Source organism: Cylas formicarius, unplaced genomic scaffold, assembly GCF_029955315.1.
Source record: "Cylas formicarius isolate icCylForm1 unplaced genomic scaffold, icCylForm1.1 PGA_scaffold_2__14_contigs__length_35257938, whole genome shotgun sequence".
Taxonomy (NCBI): domain Eukaryota; kingdom Metazoa; phylum Arthropoda; class Insecta; order Coleoptera; family Brentidae; genus Cylas; species Cylas formicarius.
The window spans coordinates 16,951,832-16,968,649 of NW_026844319.1; the positions used below are offsets into that span (position 1 = coordinate 16,951,832).

At 36.1% G+C, this 16,818-nt stretch overlaps 1 protein-coding gene across 1 annotated transcript in view; it reads left to right on the forward strand.

Annotated features, from left to right (window-relative positions):
- The window catches only part of LOC132698558 (tyrosine-protein kinase receptor), a 31,998-nt gene that overhangs the window by 10,203 nt on the left and 4,977 nt on the right, over positions 1–16,818 (forward strand). The window contains exons 6-16 of the mRNA XM_060664714.1: positions 2,835–3,004; positions 3,063–3,256; positions 3,309–3,468; positions 3,861–4,008; positions 4,068–4,202; positions 4,258–4,409; positions 7,640–8,094; positions 8,149–8,256; positions 11,803–11,998; positions 14,328–14,613; positions 16,504–16,694. Of these exons, the coding sequence (XP_060520697.1) occupies positions 2,835–3,004; positions 3,063–3,256; positions 3,309–3,468; positions 3,861–4,008; positions 4,068–4,202; positions 4,258–4,409; positions 7,640–8,094; positions 8,149–8,256; positions 11,803–11,998; positions 14,328–14,613; positions 16,504–16,694 (2,195 nt within the window). The remainder of the gene's footprint in view (positions 1–2,834; positions 3,005–3,062; positions 3,257–3,308; positions 3,469–3,860; positions 4,009–4,067; positions 4,203–4,257; positions 4,410–7,639; positions 8,095–8,148; positions 8,257–11,802; positions 11,999–14,327; positions 14,614–16,503; positions 16,695–16,818) is intronic.

Below are 16,818 nucleotides of genomic sequence, written 5' to 3' on the forward strand. Positions count from 1 at the left end.
TCTTTTTTGACAAATCGGCGAAAATAGGAAATTTTTATATAATTTAAAAAATATGTTTATGTTTGACATATTGGTAAACAACGTTGATGGTAGAATTATTGTCCAAGTCATTATTCTTAAAATGATTTTTCGCAAATTTAGCAGCCGTGAAAGGAACGCCGAGCTCCTTCAATACAAATATTTCCAAGGCTGGCAAAGAAATTTTCCGAAAACAGTAACGTATTAAATGCTAAAAAGATATGCCGGAATCATAATGTTTTAAATGAAGAAAATAAGGCAAATATATTTCCTATTGCTAGAGTATATAAAGCGACAGGTATTTCTCAATCCACTGTCTGGATTTTTCAAATAGACATAATAATAATATTTTTTTTTTAAACATTTTATGGACTGATTAAAGTTCGTTCACTAGAAGAAAGGGTTGTAATAGACAAAATTCGCGATATTGGTCTTTAAATAATCCTACACAAATACACGAAATAAAAACCCAAACCCATGGTATCAATCAATTAATGTATGATGTGGTGTCATAGATGTTCATATTTTGAGTCCGATATTTATAGATCAAAAGTTAACTTTTAGAGCACGGAATATATAGAAGATTTGCCCCTAAATATATCAGCGCTGATTATATGGCAACAAGACGTTGCTTCTTCTCACAATGTTACGCAAGTTAAAAATTTTCTTAACATGGAATATCTCAAGGGTTGGATAAGGAACGGCGGAACTATGGATTGGCCAGTCAACAGCCCCGACTTAACTTTTTCTTTCGGGGGAAAAAATTACTTGATCAATCAATCAGTTAAGAGACAAGAAACGTTACTAAATGCAAGGCATCATCCAATTAGAGTGTATGGGGAATGTGTTCAGGAAAATGGTGGTCACATGTAGTAGTATTTAGAATAGTTTTTTACTTTAGTGTGTCTTGTCATTTTTAGCTTTTTTGTTCTACTGTAATTTGCAAATACTTATTGTTGTTGCAGTCAGCGACGGCACTCTTTCAAATTTTATAAAAATTTCCTATTTTTGCCGACATGTCAAAAACAAGTTGACTAAAATTTAAAGTGTGTTACATCATTGTAATCGGAATATTATATTCTATCAAACACATGTATAATATACAGGGTGTTCCAGTTAAAAACATATGATGTAGGCTCGTATGTCAGAAAATTGATAGCGTTTTGTTTTATAGTCACTAGGAGAAAAATTGGCTGCTAACCCTACATTGTGTTTTTTTGTTTACCTTGATATTTCTAAAAACTTAAAAATTACAGCCAAGTAAAATGTTATCAAGATAAATTGAACGCACGGTACAGAAATGATCAGCGTCGAAAAAAAATTTTTTTTTATCTGTCCGTTCTCCGTTCTTGTTCCAGGGTTTTTCGACGATAAATTTCGAAGGGTTTAAGCTGCGATTTAGATGTTAGTTTCTTTTACATGACGATATAGCTCATATGACAGCTAAAACTTTTGTATCTAAGGTTTTCACCTATTGTACAGGGTGTTCCCGATATTCCGTGCTATATAAGAAAAGTGTCCTAAATTTGCAGATATCGCCTTCAAATTTAGCAGAGAAACTGAGTGCAATCAAATGTCACTAAGTGTTTAAAAAAAAATTTTTTTTTGGTTATTTTTGCTTCCAGGAAAACAGGTTTTTTCCATAACCATTCATCCGATTGTTAAAATTCTTTAACCAACAGACGCGGAAGATTTAGTACTATAACTTTTATTTCAGATATTTTTTCGATTTTGTACAGGGTTTTTTAAATTATGGACAAAAATCTAAAAGACACTGAAAATTATCCTTTTCCAGAGTGAATTATTAGCCGTAAATCAAAATTCGTGAAAAATATGGCTAATCGATGCGAGGACTGTTATATGCCGCATCGAGGGCTACAATTTTTGTATTTGCGGTTTTGGTCTATCACACCCGCTGCTCGAGATATTTGAAGAAATCCATATGAAAATCGCTGTTGCTCGCGCTCAATTTAGACGCGATGACGTCACTGACTATTACGGCGTACTGCATAGTTTCAGAAATAAAATATTTTCTGGAAAACCATTTGCTCTATTGGAAACATTCTTGGAAGATCCAGGGCTATAACTTCCATTTCCGGGATTTTTCCAATCGGGTGAGTCGATTATGGGCAAAAAATCAAAAAGACCCTGAAAATTATTAGCCGCTAATGAGAAACTATAAAACATGGGATCATTTCGTTTAAGCAGTATCGTAAGCTGTATCGAGAGAGTTTCAGATTTCGTCTGTCATACAGGGGGCGCGAGATATTTGAGAAAATATCGTTGGAAATCGCTATTATTTGTACAAATTTTTACATTTATCATTGTTTAGCGAGACGTGAAAGTCACTTTATTTATGCAGGGTGTATGCCCAATAAAATTACATCGAATTTGAAAAAGTTGGTCCTCAGGAGCACGATAGAAAAACAATGCGTCCCTCTAGGACAAAAAACGCGACGATCTAAGTAAACAATCTCGATGAAAAACTTTATTAATTTGCTAATGGCAGTTCTGTGTCGACACGTAAATGATTTATGATAGCTGAAAAAATGAATCAGAGTGATAAAAACCTAAAATTGAATACATACAAATTTAGATTGTTCGGATTTTGGAAGATAAAGATGAATAAGCAAAATTGCGTAAAGTTTTTAGAAGTCTACTTAGATTCCGCCCAAGAATATTGAACTTTAGCCATATTTTAGCAAAACTGTTGCGCCTTTTCTTAACAACAAATCTGCATGATTATTTATCGTTATATAAAAATGTATTTTGTAAATGTGTAAAATTCTAAATTAACTCTCTCGCCGAAACGACAGATCCGTTTTTATCTACACAAAACCGGAAAGCACAAGAGCGGCATATTGCTCGAGGTGATCGAGCTGACGCCTACCGAGAACAAAACGACCAATTTGTATTGGAGCTACGTGGACGATCACGGCGACCAGTGGGTCCGAGTGGTGCTTATTCTGCCTAATATCACCCACAGGTACTTTGAAGGTGTATAAAGCAAATAGAAAAGACGTCCTCGCTTTTTGGTGCTTCAGATATTTCCTCAACTTCATGGCCAAGAAAGGCTACCGGTACCTAAGCGATTTGGCCATTGACGACGTTTCGCTCAGCCCAGAGTGTTTCGGCCTCAATATACCCGCCGACGAGCTGCAGGGTTATAACTACTGGAACCCGAGGAGCGACGTTTTGGTACCCAAAGAACCCCACCCGGATTTCAAGAACAAAACATGTAAGTGAGAAATGCGAACCTGCCGCGCGACTTTTACGGTTTTTGTTTTCAGTCTACATGATTACCAATTGCAAGGCAACCGGCCGATTCGGACCCACGCAACACGAATGTTTGAGGGCCTACAACAACACCAAAGTCTCCGTTAAAGTCCTCCATGAGCCCGGACTCACCGGGGTGCAAAAGTGGGTGGTGCCGCGCAATGGATTTTACACGTAAGTTTCTCAGACTTATACTTTATTTATATATATTTGTACCCGTTCAATAAGTCTTTAGTTGACACGTTCACTTGTTCAGTAATTTATTACATCGCTAGTTCTTTTATTCGTTCATTAACTGGTTTATTCTCGAATTTGTTCGTTTTTTATTTTATAGTCTAACTCGTTCATTAAACTTTTTGTTTCTCAATTAGGTAATTAGTTTTCTTTTATTCATGCAGGAAGTCATTTGTTCGTTAGCGTAAGTTATGTTCATTTATTGACAGGTTTTTATTTGTTTCTACATTTTTTCCTAATTTTTCGACTCGTCTATTGAGTCGCCAGTCATTGATTCAGTCATTCGATTCTTTCGTATTCGTCTGGTCACAATTTTTTTTAACGGCTTTAAGATTTATATTGGCGGGTGCGAGCGGCGGCAAAGGCAGCTCCACCGCCGGGTCATCGAGGGGAGCGATGGTCCGGACCGTCATGGAACTGAAAAAGGGCCAGGAAATGTACATTCTCGTCGGCCAGGAAGGTTCTAGCGCGTGTCCCAAGGTCGGTTGCGTTTGCGCATGCGCGGAAAAGACACCCGCGTGTGGCTCGTTATATTGTAGGTACTCGGCCAAACGACGAATTCATCGTGTTCGAGTAACCGCGACGAGCCGATCTCGGGAGGAGTCAGGGGCGTGCTCCAACTGCAGATAAACGACAGCGGCGGCGGTGGAGGCGGCGCGACTTTCCTCTTTATAGTACGTGTATCGGCGGGCGCGGGGGTTGTTTTTTGAATAACTCTTTCGTTTGCAGAGGAACAAAACGAAAGATAAGGTTCCGGTGGCTGTAGCGGCAGGTGGTGGCGGTTTGGGAATGAGCCGTTTCTTCTTGGACAACGAGGCGCATCACGGCCAGGCGATCAATATGTCGGTTTTGCCTGGTAGCGGCGCCGTCTGGTCCTTTAAGTAAGTAATGAAAAAGGGGTTAACAATAATAATAAACAAGAAATTACTATATTACGCTATGCAATTTTTTTATTTTAATTTTTGATATACAAGATGTTGAAACAAAAAATGATTTTTCATCGTCTTTTTTGGAACTACTTTAGATATTTTGTCGAGGATTGGTAGAAACCCGCAGTGCATGTAAACACTTTTTTTCATAAAACATATTTTTGTACTTTCGCCAGCGCTTTCATTTTTCTAATCGCAATTCATTTCTTAGTAAAAAAATTTCTTTGACTCTGCACCATTCGACGAACTGTTTCCAGCAAAAAAATTAAAAAGTTCTGGTACCCAAAGAAAAAGAAAGAAAATCTTGTTGAATCATTAGTATTAAATTGAAAGTTAAGTAATCGTAATTTGCTATTGAATATGCAACAAACAATCAACAGTATATCTAAAGCAGTTTCAAAGAAAATGAAATCATCCAAGGAATTGTACCTTAAGGATCATCATGTTATTATGAGACGCCCTAAGTAGACAAAGTTGATGAATTTTCACAACACATTTTAATTCAAGTCCGGGTTGGTATCGACAGAAATTCCTATTTTTAGAAAATTTTCCCCAAGTTTTCTGCCACAAAGAATTTTCTCGACTATTTATACAGGGTTATATAAAAACTCTTCTTTTTAGAATATGTGACATATTGTTGTTACTTTTTAAAATTTCACTCTTGTCGTACAAGTTGTTCCAATCGTGCTAAATACCTCAAAGTATTTTTTAAAATATATTATAGCATTTTTGAATTCTAAGGTTGTAATTGTAATTTATAATTTACACCTGGCACAAGAAGAACAGTTTTTTTTTATAATTGAGATTGAGATATATTTTTTTTTGTTATAATGTACTGCAAATTTTCCTTACATAACTTAAGTAATTCTTTAATACTCAAGACATAGGAAGTATACTATTTTTGAAAGAATTTAATATATTTAAGACTTGTTCCGGTTCTGGTATCATAAATTAATTAATAAAATAAATAAATAAAAACGTTTATTTTATCAATATAAAGTATACATTTTTATTCTCTAATAAACGTTAAAGGAAGTCACTGAAGCGCTTATAGAGTTCTTGTGCGTGAAAAAGTGTAAATGTTTGTTTTAGTCGTGATAAAGTGTAAAATGTCTATAATCGAGGTATTGTCAAAGTTCGATTAGTTGGTTTGTTTTGGTTATTGTTGGATTAGTTGGTTCTAGCAGAGGTTAAGTCGTAACCGAGTTTATGTCATATTCAGCATGAGATAGACAATAATAAAAGCCCTATAATGGTATTTTTGGTATTTAAGGTCAATTAAAGCACTAAAAACCTGTCGGCCTCTTAATAAGATCCAATCTTTACTGAAAAGATTTTGTTTTCTGTATATCTCTCGACAGTATGTTATACTTCCTGGGCGAATAGAACTTCAGACTTCCTTGACCATGTGTTTTGTTAGTAACTGTTGGATATAGATGAGTCGCTTCTTGTCGAGCCGTTTGAAGTAATGTTTGAATTAATTCTTCCTTTTTTTATATTTTTTAAAATTTTGTGACAGTACAATTGTCTCATATTTAAAAGTTTGCTATCCGAGAATAAAGTGTTTGTTGGATAGCATCAATCTTTACTATAAATAATTTTGGTAAACTATTTTTTATTAGGTTTTGTTTGCCTAGGTGTTTTTATGAAGTTCCACCCCATCCGAGAATGCCGTAGGTCATGTGACTTTGAACCAAAGACAAATAAAGTTTTTTTAGTTGTTTGATATGAAGGAAATTTTTTAAATACTAGAGTTTATAAGAAGCGCTTTTAATTTGTTTACTAAATAATTTATAAGCACACCTCAGAAAAGTACATTGTCAATTTTAATATCTAGATAAGTTATTGATGTCGCTTCTGGTATTTTTTTATCAAATTTTAAGCTTCCTATTTTTGGAAGATTATTTTTGTAACTTGAGAAAGGCATGTATTTGGTTTTTTCTATACTTAAAGTCAATTTGTTAAGTTGATACCAGTTCTTTAGCTTTATATTGTCCTTGATTTGTATCTAAAGATCATCCCACAATTTTGCTTTACAAAATAAAACTGTGCCTGTAAGCTTTAAATTTAATATATCTAATATATAGTTTTCCTCGTGGCTCATAGCTTCTATGTTTATTAAGAAGGATTTCTTGACAAACAGTGTCAATTGCTATTGAAAGATCAGCAAACAGGCACATGCAAGCTTCAGTGTTATCCAGTGCATCATTTATTTGAGAATTCAGCAATTGAATTGCGTCCTGTGTGGATTGTTCTTCTCTAAAGTCGAACTCTAAACTCGAATACAACAATCCATCTTTCGATGGATTGTTGTATTTGTCAAAAAACATTTTTTTTTCATTACTTGTGACAACAACGAGATGTTCCTACTTCCAGTTTGTCTCCTTTTTTAAATAAGGGCACTTTGGGAAGCATTCTGAATCGAATATTCTGTTAATTAAGATGGCTAAGATGGGTGAAATTTCTATAGAACTTGTTTTTAAGGTTTCGCTCCTTATGTTGTCTTATCCAGGTGATTTTTTTAGCTTTAAATTTTGTAGTGTCTTTTCAACCTTAGAGAGGTTGTTATTTAAATCTATAAAGGCGACATCATAACAACAGCGTTTTGTAAATTATAGAATTTTATTTGTCGTGAACTGTGGTCGGTCCTTTAAGAAAAATGTGGTCTAAGCAAGTGGTTGGTCTAGTAATTTGTAGTATTATATCTGTTGCTCAGTATTGTTTAATAATTTAATATTAATATCACCGATTAGCATATGAACCTTGTATTTTTTACACTTATTTAAATATTCTAGTAAACTGTTGCCCAAACGTTTCAGTCAAAATGGTAATATCAAAACTTAGTTTAAAACTACTTAAACATCTTATCCAAGTTTTTACTCAAACTACAAAAGTTTAAATGAAATACATTTAGATCTTCAATTTTTTTGTACTCTATTCTCTCTCAAATGTTTTGTGTGTAATTGTCCATTTTATGTTTTTATGTTTGTACAAATAATATAAATTAAAGTTTCAAAATCTAAAGCTATGAGGTAAACAAATCTAAAATGCTATAATATAATATTCAATTTTGATTTCGATTGCCTTAGTTCGTCGTCTCTGGGTCGATGCAGTTGTTAAACATTTATATACTCGTGAATATCGCCGTATATCTTTTTTTTTTTAAATATCGAAAAAAATAGATCCGCAGGCGCTGGCGGCGGATGGACTTCCACCACCCCCGGCGGCCTCGCGAACCTAGTGCCCAAGCAAATGATGGGTAGCTCACTACAAGCTGGCGGTATCGGAGGCAAAGCGTGTTACAACTCGACGGACGGCCGGGGCGACGGCGGTTTCGGTGGCGGCGGAGGCGGTTGCAAAAGCGGCGGCGGGGGCGGCGGTTACCGCGGAGGGGACGCCAACTCGACAAACGGAGGCGGCGGAATTTCGTTCCTTGATCCGACCAAAGGGATCCCGAGCTTGTCCGAAGCCCATTCGGGCTACAACGTGGGCGAAGGGTACGTGGTGATCATCCCCGCCGTGGAAGAGGGCTGCGGGTGTAATTATTTATGCGTCTCGCTCGACGAGAAGAGGTCCAGCGTGGTGTGTCTGTGTCCGCCTACGTGGAAGCTGGCGAACGACGAGCAAACGTGCATACGTAAGATACGCCCCGCCATACTAGCGACACCTCGCGGTGACGGTTTATTTTTAGCGCTTTTGACGCAGAGGGAGTCGAATTATCCGCCGTGGTTTGTCGTCGGTCTGATCGTAACCGTGGTTTGCCTCACCGTGGCATTCGGGGTGGTTTGCTTTGTACTGTGTGAGTATTTTTAGGGTCGACGACCCGCCGTTGATTTTTTTTAAATAGTCGGTATCGACCAGACAAAGCAATGTTCTTTTAGCTAAAATAATGTGACTTTCCTTGTGGCACTTTCCATTTACAGGATTTGCTGTCAATACTACTATCCTTATTAATTCAATTAATTCTAGCTTGTTTTTATTTAACTTAAGGCTTGAAAAAAACTTAAGGGTCGGTTTATTTTATGTATTTCATTCAACCCTAGGTTTGTTTATGTTTAGATAAACACCAAGTGAAAGTCTGTTCATAGATATAAGAAAGTGACTAACTGATACGAATTAAGGAAAGACCCGGGCAAGCTGTAAGAATGAAATATGGCCGAACAGGTCCGTACTTTGCTTAGAATTTAATTATTTGGGGTTTTGTTAGGAAATATACTAAATAATATTTATTTATTTATGTATAAATCTAAAATAAAATTACAAATTATTTTTATTACCTACTTAAATTACTTAAAATTATTCACATAATATATCAGTATCACTATCGCTATCATCGTCTGTTCTAATTATTATTTGTTCTATATTATTGGCAATATGGATATACAAATGTTCTGTTTTTCTATATGTTTAACAGAATTTGCCCAACTTTGTGGAGGGATGTTAAAAACTTCGGTTTCTATAAGTTTGAGGACATTAGAGTTAACACGGGGAAAAACATTGTTACGACAAATGGCAGATTTCAGTTGGTGCCAAACATGTTCAATGGGATTAAACATACAGTGGTAAGGTGGAAGCCTTAAAACTGTATGCCCTAGATTTTTTGCATAATTATCACAGACGTATTCCTTTTGTAGGTTCAAGCTTTTTAGAACCTCAATTAATTGCTTTTTGGTATAATCGTGAAAATAAATGTCGTTATTATACATGTAGTTTTGGATTGTTGCTTTTGCGTCACATGAGGAAGGGGTTTTAGTCAACTGTCTACTGTGATAACTTGCATTGTTCATTACAATTACGCTATTAGGAGGAATGTTTGAAAGTAGTTCGTTTTTAAACCAACTTTCAAATAAATCAGCGGTGGTGTCTTCATGGTAATCCAGAGAAGAATCTTTAATATTTTTCGCAGACAGAAAGTCCATTTGGAATCCAACCATCTTTAGAGCCAGCATGCAAAACAGTTATTCTTTTACCTCTTTTTGATGGCGCGTTTGTTTTACACTTATGAGTTGAGTCAACCCAACCCTTTTCCGGGGTATCATAAGTGTCGAACCAGGTTTCATCCAAGTAAATAATTGGCCTCTGTTCTCTGTAAATCCTAATTTTTTCTAGATATTCCAGTCGCCATTTCCGAATTCTAAAAAAGCCCATTAAAACTTGCCTTTTGTCAATTTTTTGTGTTGAGTACACTTCCATAAGGTAGTTCTGCCAGAATTAACACCGGTTTCATCTTTTTCAAGCCTCCTAATTAAGATATCTAATGTAGGCACGCTTTGTTCCTCATGTAACTGGTAAATTTTACTCTGTATTAGAATAGTGTTTTCTACACTTGGGCGGGAGCATCTCCTGAGATACACTAGACTCGCACATATTTTGCATAATTCCCACACGATTCAAACGAAATAAGAATGATTACTAATAAACTTAAACTAGGTAGTATACCAAACCAAAGAATATTAAACACAGGTAGGTATAAAATTATTTTCTATTACGGACCACAATTTCACCTGAATTTAAATTCCGAAACTTGGTAATAATCTTGTTGCATTGTATGTTAATGACCACCCTTGGATAATCCCATTCAAAAGGAATTGGTCACTTTCTTATATCTATGAACAGACCATATCACCGAGATTAACTAGATCACATATAGCCCTCTAACTTAACCTGTATTGATAAACTTGCACTAATAAAATCAAACAAAAATTGTTAAATTGTTAATTGTTAAACATGTGATCAGATAAGTAAAAATATCTCGTAAAAGAAGTGAACTAGTGCATTAAACTGAACTATAAAACATTAATTTATTTACTTAACTACAATTTGTTGTTTTTTTTTTAATCATATTTTATAAATTAAATAAAAATGAAGACAATTAAGTTAAGACTTGTATATACAGGGTGTCCCACAACATGACTTCCATAGTATTACGTTCGAATCTTATGATATTAAATGTCAATTAAATTAATTATGCGCGTTTATTTTGGTTTGTTACATAAAACCACTCTTCAAGACGAGCAGCAGTTGATGAATATCGTCGACGATTTCGCACTCGTAGAGTACCTTGTAGAACTGTTTTTAGCAATCAATGTTTCACAGAAACGGGCAGGTGTGCTACAATTACTTCTGAACGACCGGTTCAACAAGAACTTGCTCAAGAAGAGACAATACTTAACAACAAAGCTCAACCTTATACCGAAGAATAGATAATGGACTGAACGTAGACCGGTTGAGATTATGGAAAACTTAACACAATTTCGATTTGTACTTGTACCACATCTTACAAGCTTTAAAACCTGCTGAATATGCTTCAAGACTTACCCTATTCACTAGAAACGATATCAATAACAACAACAATTCACATTGTTGGGCACTTGAAAATCCACGACAAACTTGGGAATGCCATTTTCGAGATAGATTTTCGGTAACTATTTGGTGTGGCATTATTGATGGCCGCCTCTATTTCTAACGTCCCACCGACATTCGTTATTTATGTTTCGTTGAAAATGATCTTCCAATATTAATGATTAATGAGACTGAGAACTTTAGTTTAGCAGAAAGTACTAAAAGTTCAGATTTTCACGAAATTATATATTTTGACATGACAATTGTTTCGACAACACCATGTCTTTATCAAATGTGATAAAGACACGGCGTTGTCGAAACAATTGTCATGTCAAAATATATAATTTCGTGAAAATCTGAACTTTTAGTTCTTATTTATTTTGATAAATGGATTTTCATCAAGTAAAAGCCACCTGAGTTCAATTAGCAGAAAGTATTGAAAACAGAGAACAACTGGCAGTTAGAATTATGGATGCTGCAGAGACCAGTCGTGCTGATTCTGAGACTGTTAGCAGAACTACCATTTGCATTCTAAGAAGAGCTAGGCTATGTATACAGGAACTGGGTGGACGTTTTGAACAACTAATTCGATAAAATAAAATATAAATAAATAAAAAATCAAGAGGTTTCTTTTAAATGGTCTTCTTTCAAATGCTTGTAGATCAGTTTAAATTGCGTTCCGTTGACATTTTTAATTAGAAATCACCCCAGCAACACACTCCCAAGCTATGCCAGTCATATCGTGGGTTACCCAATGTAGTTCTATTTTGTTTCGTTTTCGGAACCATAATTTTCTATAAAATAAAGTTACGAAATATCGTAATCTATTAATATAGAATTGATTTTTTGTATTTTGCTTTTGGCGTCTTACTTTTTTCTATTGTTCATCTTCATGTGTAAATACTTCAATGGAAAAAATGTAAGAGAAAATAAGCAAACACTTTTTTATTATGAAAATCGTTGCCTTTAATCATTTTTTAAATCAAATCGCAATCGATTACAGATAACAGATACCAACAGAGGGCCTCGGGTCTCTTGAGGAGGAAAATGCTTTCCGGTCCGGACCTGCAACTGGACCGACTCCGGATGGCGTCGGATGGTATGATGACGGAATACAACCCCAATTATGAATTTGGAGGGATCGTATATACGCTGAAGGACTTAAAAGATATCCCGCGGGAACAATTGAGGCTCTTGAAGTAAGCATTTAAAATGCTGAAAAAATTCTTGACTTTTTTTGAGGAGTAAATGATTAGCTAACTAACTATCTAACCAACCAAAACTAACTGAAATAGCGTTATCGTGGGACAAGTTGTTTTGAACAGTATCACGGCCATTGATGAAATCTTTGAAATTTTTATATATAAGGTTTTCTCTTATTGGACAGTGTGTGCGAGGTTCCTACCAAAACCGGTTAGAAATGTTACATCAGATTATGTGTACACTGGCGGGTAAAAAAAGTCATCAAAGAAATTAAAAATTTTTTGGAAAAAAAGTTTATCGCGAACTAATACGTGGTAAATTATCTATCCTACTCTATTTGGTTATCTGAATTTAGCATTTAATCGGAAAATCTGATGTTGGTTTTCATGATTTTGTCGAAAACCAGAAAATATCTATGATAAATAAAACCCAATTAATTTTTATTTGCAACTAAAGAAACGTGCAACAATCAACGATATTAAGAAAACCTGAAAATTAATAACGTGTAATCCCACATGTTGCGTTTATGACTGCTCGTAATCAACGAGGCATGCTTTCAGTTAAATTACGGATTACATTTTGGCCGATGTTGTTCCATTCCTGTATAAATAACTCTTTCAGCTCTTGGGCACTTCTTGGAGCTGGTGTATGTCTTCGAATACATCGTCCCATCTCATCCCACATATTTTCAATGGGATTCATGTCTGTACTGAGTGCGGGTCAATCAAACCTCCTAATTTCCACCTCATCCAGATATTGACTGACAAGTTTGGCGGTGTGGGTTAACTTTATCAAGCATAAAATTGCCACCTTCCCCCATAGTGTTTATTAACGGCACAGCATGATCATCCAGGATTTCCGTAATGTACCTGGTGCTGTCAGAGAGCCATTGTGTACTAACAAACCAACTTTGTGCGTGCTTCTGAACTGATTCCCGCCCAAACCATAACCGAGCCACCACCATATGGAAGCCTTTCATCAATACAACCTGGGCATATCTTTCTCCGGGTCTCCTTTATACTCTCCGACGTCCATCCGACCTAGAGAGGCAAATTCATCGGATTCATTCATAATCATTTCAGTCTAAATCATTTGGAGCAAAAGTTAATTTTGCTATTCGATGTGTTTGGTGCAATGGCGGCCCTGTAGCCATCCTTCGACAAGACAATCCATTATCATGAGGCCTTCTTCTAACATTATGATTTGGTTGATTTCAAAGGCAAAGAGCATAAGGTGTCCTATTCCGCAAACTTGCGGACAAAAAAAATCGATCCTCCCTTTGGTTGGTTAGTTTTTCGACCTCATCCTGGTCTTTTAGTGATCAAGCCAGCCTCCTCGTAGGGTTGGAATCCGATTTGTACAGCAAATAGGCTCCTACCAACAATTTTTGCTCATATCTAAAATACACAAAAAAAATCATAAGTTTTATGGAGGTTAATAAAAAATAAACTAGAAAGTACCTAACGCACGTTATTTCATAAAAAAAGTCGAAACAACGCTGACAATAACTGACAGATAACAAATATCTCCACCCGTATTTGTCCAAAAGCAAGTAATTCACTGCCTACTAGACCGACAATTTGGTGATCGTTCATACGCTGTACATGGCCGTACCAGATCTTCTTCTTCTTGAAGTCCCATTTGCTCCCGAGTACTTTCATTTCTAACTCTTTCAGTTCTTGATATTCTTGCTGCTCTTCTAAGTAATGGTAGATTGGGTTATTCTTTTATGTTTTTCTGTCATTCTCTAAGTTTCTGAACCATACATGAAGTTACTTTTAATTAGAGTGTTATATATATTGTTTTTCCCACGTTTCGATATATTTTTAATCCAGAGGGTTTAATTGCTTTTCGTATCTGTAACACTTCTAATTTCTTTGTCATCTGAACTCGTTTTGTCCGGCGTAACCCCTAGGTATTTGTACTCTTCACCAGCTTCTATTTCTGCAGAGTTTTCCAATTGTAAGTTACCACTTTCCCTTCCTATGCATAGATATTTCGTTTTTTCAACATTCATAGTTAGTCCCCATTCTTCATGGGTTTCTTTTAGTTTGCGTTCCATATATTCTAGATTTTCTTTATCCCCTGCTATTACAGCCTGATCGTCTGCAATATCAGATTATACATGGTAAAATTTGTTTCGAACATTGGGCACCGTCGATAGCTCCAATTTTCGTATTCAAAGTTTTCCTGTATTGGACAGATTACGTGATAGATCCGACAAAAAAGCTTAGAAATGTTATATCGAGTAGCAAATTTTAATATTAACTGAAATACTGATATAAAAGTGCCAAAAAATCGCTAATCTCCATAATCACTTTCCAGGGCATTAGGTCAAGGTGCGTTTGGCGAGGTCTACCAAGGTTTCTACCGGCAGAGGCCTTGCGACACCGTCGAGATGCCGGTGGCGGTCAAAACGTTGCCCGAGATGTCAACGTCTCAGGCCGAGATGGATTTCCTGATGGAGGCGTTAATAATGTCCAAATTCAACCACCCAAACATCGTCCACTTCATCGGGGTGTGTTTTGACAAGCACCCGCGGTTCATCGTGCTCGAGCTCCTCGCCGGCGGCGATCTGAAAAACTTCCTCAGGGAGTCAAGACCGAAACCGGTAAATATCGCTATTTGCTTATTTGTATATTTTTGGGGCCGTTTAAAAAAAAGACGTATTTTTATTCTATCACGTAATTTTTTTATTGCGCTCTATATCTTAAAAATGTTATTTCATGAATATCCTATGACGTGAATATGTTTGCTCCTTGTTAGGCATGATTTTTAAATGAATTGATTTTTATAAAATTAATGTGATTTGGCAACACTAAATAATATTAGATTTCTCTGCAAAGCAACAGAGTTGGGGCAGACTCGTCAACACAGCGTTGTAACCTGCTTATGCGCACTTGTTATTGGTCGTGGTGCTACTGTGTGGCAGTTATGTCGCACAAAACCGCAGGAAAACTGTAACTTCTTTTGTGAAAATGTATACCACGCTTATTTTGGTGTAAAAATGGCGATCAAGACAAGTCCTGGGCCCCTCATACTGTTTGTTCCTTTTGCATTGAAGCATTATGAAACTGGCAAAAAGATAGGAAGAAATGTTTAAGTTTTGGTGTTCCTATGGTATGGCGAGACTCTAGGAATAACAGTGGTGATGTTGTTCTTGTAATGTTCAAGGATTCAACAGAAAAAATAAGAAAGAAATTGTGTATACCAATCTTGACTTTGCAATTCGACCTATCTACCGCCCCAAAAGAACTAGAAAACGTCATTTTGTTGGGCCGCAGGTAAGAACATTATTCAAAAACAAGGATTTTTTAAATATAAAGCCCAATGTTGAGAAAAACGCCTGGGTTTCATTTAAAGAAGTAATTGATAAGTTTCTTGAGAACTCTAAGGACGACAACTACAAAAGTATTGTTCAAAATATGTTACAAGACTTTCATCGTTTAGGTTATAATATGAGTTCGTCGATTTCCTGTTTTCACACTTGAACTATTTTCTTGAAAATCTTGGAGCACAGAACACATAGAGAGGTTTCACCAGGACATTAAGGACGTGGAACGGCGATACCAAGACACATGGAGCATAAGGATGGTGTTATGTTAAAACGGGATATGCCCTTAAAAACACACAGCAAAATGTCCGGACACCCCAACTTTCTAGCAAAAAGACAAAGATTTCACTCAAAAAAGTCTGAGTAAAGTTTTTTTAATTAGGGTTCCACTTTTTTACTGAATAAAAAAATAAATTATTTTGGAAATATCGTTTTTTCTTCTTTTTCTTTTTCTTTTTTTTTTCTTGTTGTGTTAATAGTTCATTTTACGACGACCGAATCAATCAGTGACCGATTTCAAAAAGTACCGAATCATTTCAATCAATCATTCATTTCAATACTTTTTGATGCCAACATAAGCGGCAATAGTCACTGAATCCGAACACGACGAACGACCGATTCAGATTAATTTGAATTTTAATTATTGTTGTGTCTATATGTTATGTTTTGTGTTCTAGTTAGTATAATATTTAGCTGTGTCCTGCTTTTTATTGAGTCATGATTTTATCAAAATAGGTGCTTCGTATTGGGTTGTACCAGTCATACATTAATTTCTTTAAATTAAATACCTGTGTGGAAATAGATATTTCATTCAATATTTAATTCAACACATAAGCAAATCTACCAATCGATGTCGCAACTCAATACTATAGAATAATTATAACAATTACTCCCATTCCTTGTCCGTGGCCTGTCTCAGTCATGCATTTAAATTTTAAACCATTCAAATGAATCGTATTCCGGAGAATTCAGTATGTCGATCGGTCGTCTTGTATTCGGTCACTTTAGACCGGTCAGGGCGGCAGCGAGAGCGAACAAGGTGATCTAATCGTTACGAACAAGCGGGATTCGGTCGTTCGATCCTATGAGGCGATTCGATCAAAGTGACCGAATCAATCGCGATTGACACAACTCCATTCAGGAACGTTCTAAGCAGACGCGTTGCAGGAACGGGCGAGTCCGCTGTCCATGAAGGACCTCGTCCTGATAGCGATTGACGTCGCCAAGGGCTGCAAGTACCTGGAAGAAAACCGGTTCATTCACCGGGACATCGCCGCCAGGAATTGCCTGCTGACGACCAAGGGACCCGGCAGGGTGGTGAAAATAGCCGATTTCGGGATGTCGAGGGACGTTTATAGGTAAAAGATGGTTGAAAATATCGCGTTTAGAGTGTAGAAAGATAGAAATGGAGATAAATGGAGATAAAATATAGGAATTAAATGTCGAGAAGGGAAAAATTTCACACAGCACACAAATTTAGAT